This window comes from Panthera tigris, chromosome A1 (assembly GCF_018350195.1).
Source record: "Panthera tigris isolate Pti1 chromosome A1, P.tigris_Pti1_mat1.1, whole genome shotgun sequence".
Classification (NCBI taxonomy): Eukaryota; Metazoa; Chordata; class Mammalia; order Carnivora; family Felidae; genus Panthera; species Panthera tigris.
Window position 1 is genome coordinate 42,504,918 of NC_056660.1, and position 1,683 is coordinate 42,506,600.

At 41.8% G+C, this 1,683-nt stretch overlaps 1 protein-coding gene across 1 annotated transcript; it reads right to left on the minus strand.

Moving 5' to 3' along the window:
• Positions 1–357: 357 nt before the first annotated feature.
• LOC122241945 (40S ribosomal protein S6-like) lies at positions 358–1,260 on the minus strand. The gene has a single exon (XM_042998457.1). It carries the CDS (start codon positions 1,258–1,260, stop codon positions 400–402), a length of 861 nt encoding a protein of 286 aa, XP_042854391.1. The 3' UTR covers positions 358–399.
• Positions 1,261–1,683: the final 423 nt, after the last annotated feature.

Sequence of the window (1,683 nt, forward strand, 5' to 3'; positions counted from 1 at the left end):
GACATCACTTTGTACATGATTAAGAGCTACTTTAGTACTGTGAAAATGGAAATGCAAGATTAGATTTTAATAAGCAAGACAGACCAGTCCTGATATTCCAAAGTGATAAGTGCTATAAAGAAAATAAAGCAGATAATAGGACAGAGAGTGACAAATGGTGATGACATTGTGGGTTAAGAAGGTTACATTTGAACAGAGATCTTGATAATGAGAGACATTTGAGCTGAGATCCAAATGTTGAGAACAAATAAGTCATCTGAAAATCTTGTGGAGTAATAGTCAGGGGAAGATCAAATATCCTAAGATGGGGAAAAGTTTGGCATATCTTCTTCTTCTTCTTTTTTTTTTTTTTTTTTTTTTTACGTCTGATCTTATTTATTTGTTCCTCTTACAACAATCTCATTTTTGACTGGACTCAGACTTTGAGGTAGAAGCTCTCAGAGAAGACAGCCTCTGTCTCTTGGCAATCTGTTCCTGGCGCTTTTCTTTGGCCTCCTTCATTCTCTTGGCCAAAAGCTTAGCGTATTCTGCAGCCTCTTCCTTGTTTTTCTTTGTGTGCTGCTTCTTCAAAGCAATGCGCCCACGTTTGTGTTGGAGGACACGTGGAGTAACAAGATGCTGTATCTTGGGTGCTTTGGTTCGAGGTTTCTTACCTTCTTTATTTAGGGGCTTTCTCACAACATACTGGCGGACATCATCTTCCTTTGAGAGATTGAAAAGCTTGCGGATTCTGCTAGCTCTCTTGGGCCCCAGGCGACAAGGCACAGTAGTATCAGTGAGTCCAGGAATATCCTTCTCCCCTTTTTTCACAATGACCAAGTTGAGAACAACACTGAGATTGGCATCCACAATGCAACCCCGAACAGATTTGCGCTTTCTTTCTCCAGTGCTCCGTGGTCGGTAGCAGGAATGCCCCTTCCTCAACAGTAGGCGGACACGGCCATGGGTCAAGACACCCTGCTTCATGGGGAAGCCTTGTTTGTCATTGCCACCACTGATTCGTACCATGTAACCCTTCCATTCTTCCCCTAAAGCATCAGCAGCAACTTCTGTGGTCATTCGCTTCTCATAAAAGGTACGAAGTTTGCGTTCATCGTCCACTTCAATGAGTTTCTGGCAGCCAGTAGCTGGGAAAGAGATGTTCAGCTTCGTGGTGAGGCTGCCTACCGTCTCCGAGGCACCGGCATATCTTCTTAAGGATAAGCAGATTCCCATGTACATAAAACGCAGTAAAAGAGGGGGAATGTGATAGGAGATCATGTCTGAGATGAAGGGTCAAGTCATGCATGTGTCTTTGTGACACCATAGTAAGTCATTTGAATTTTATTCTAATAGCAATGAGAGTGGACAACCGTTGGGATGATGTTTACCCAATGACTCCCCTAACCTGAGCCATTAAGTACATAACAGACTCATTAATCAGAAAAAGTAACACAGGAAACATAGCAGGTATGAACATAAGTAAGAAAGTAACAGAGAAAATGAGTTTAACTCTGAATATATTCAGTTTTAAGTACACTGGAGCAATTAACTGGAGATCTCCTAAGGAAAAATCATGCACTCTGTGGGCCTGTAACACAAGGAATGAAGGGTGAAACCTTGGAAGCAGATGAGGCCAAATCAGCAAACTAATACAAATGGAATGAGACCTAAAGATGAAACTCTCAAGGATTCAATTTTAAG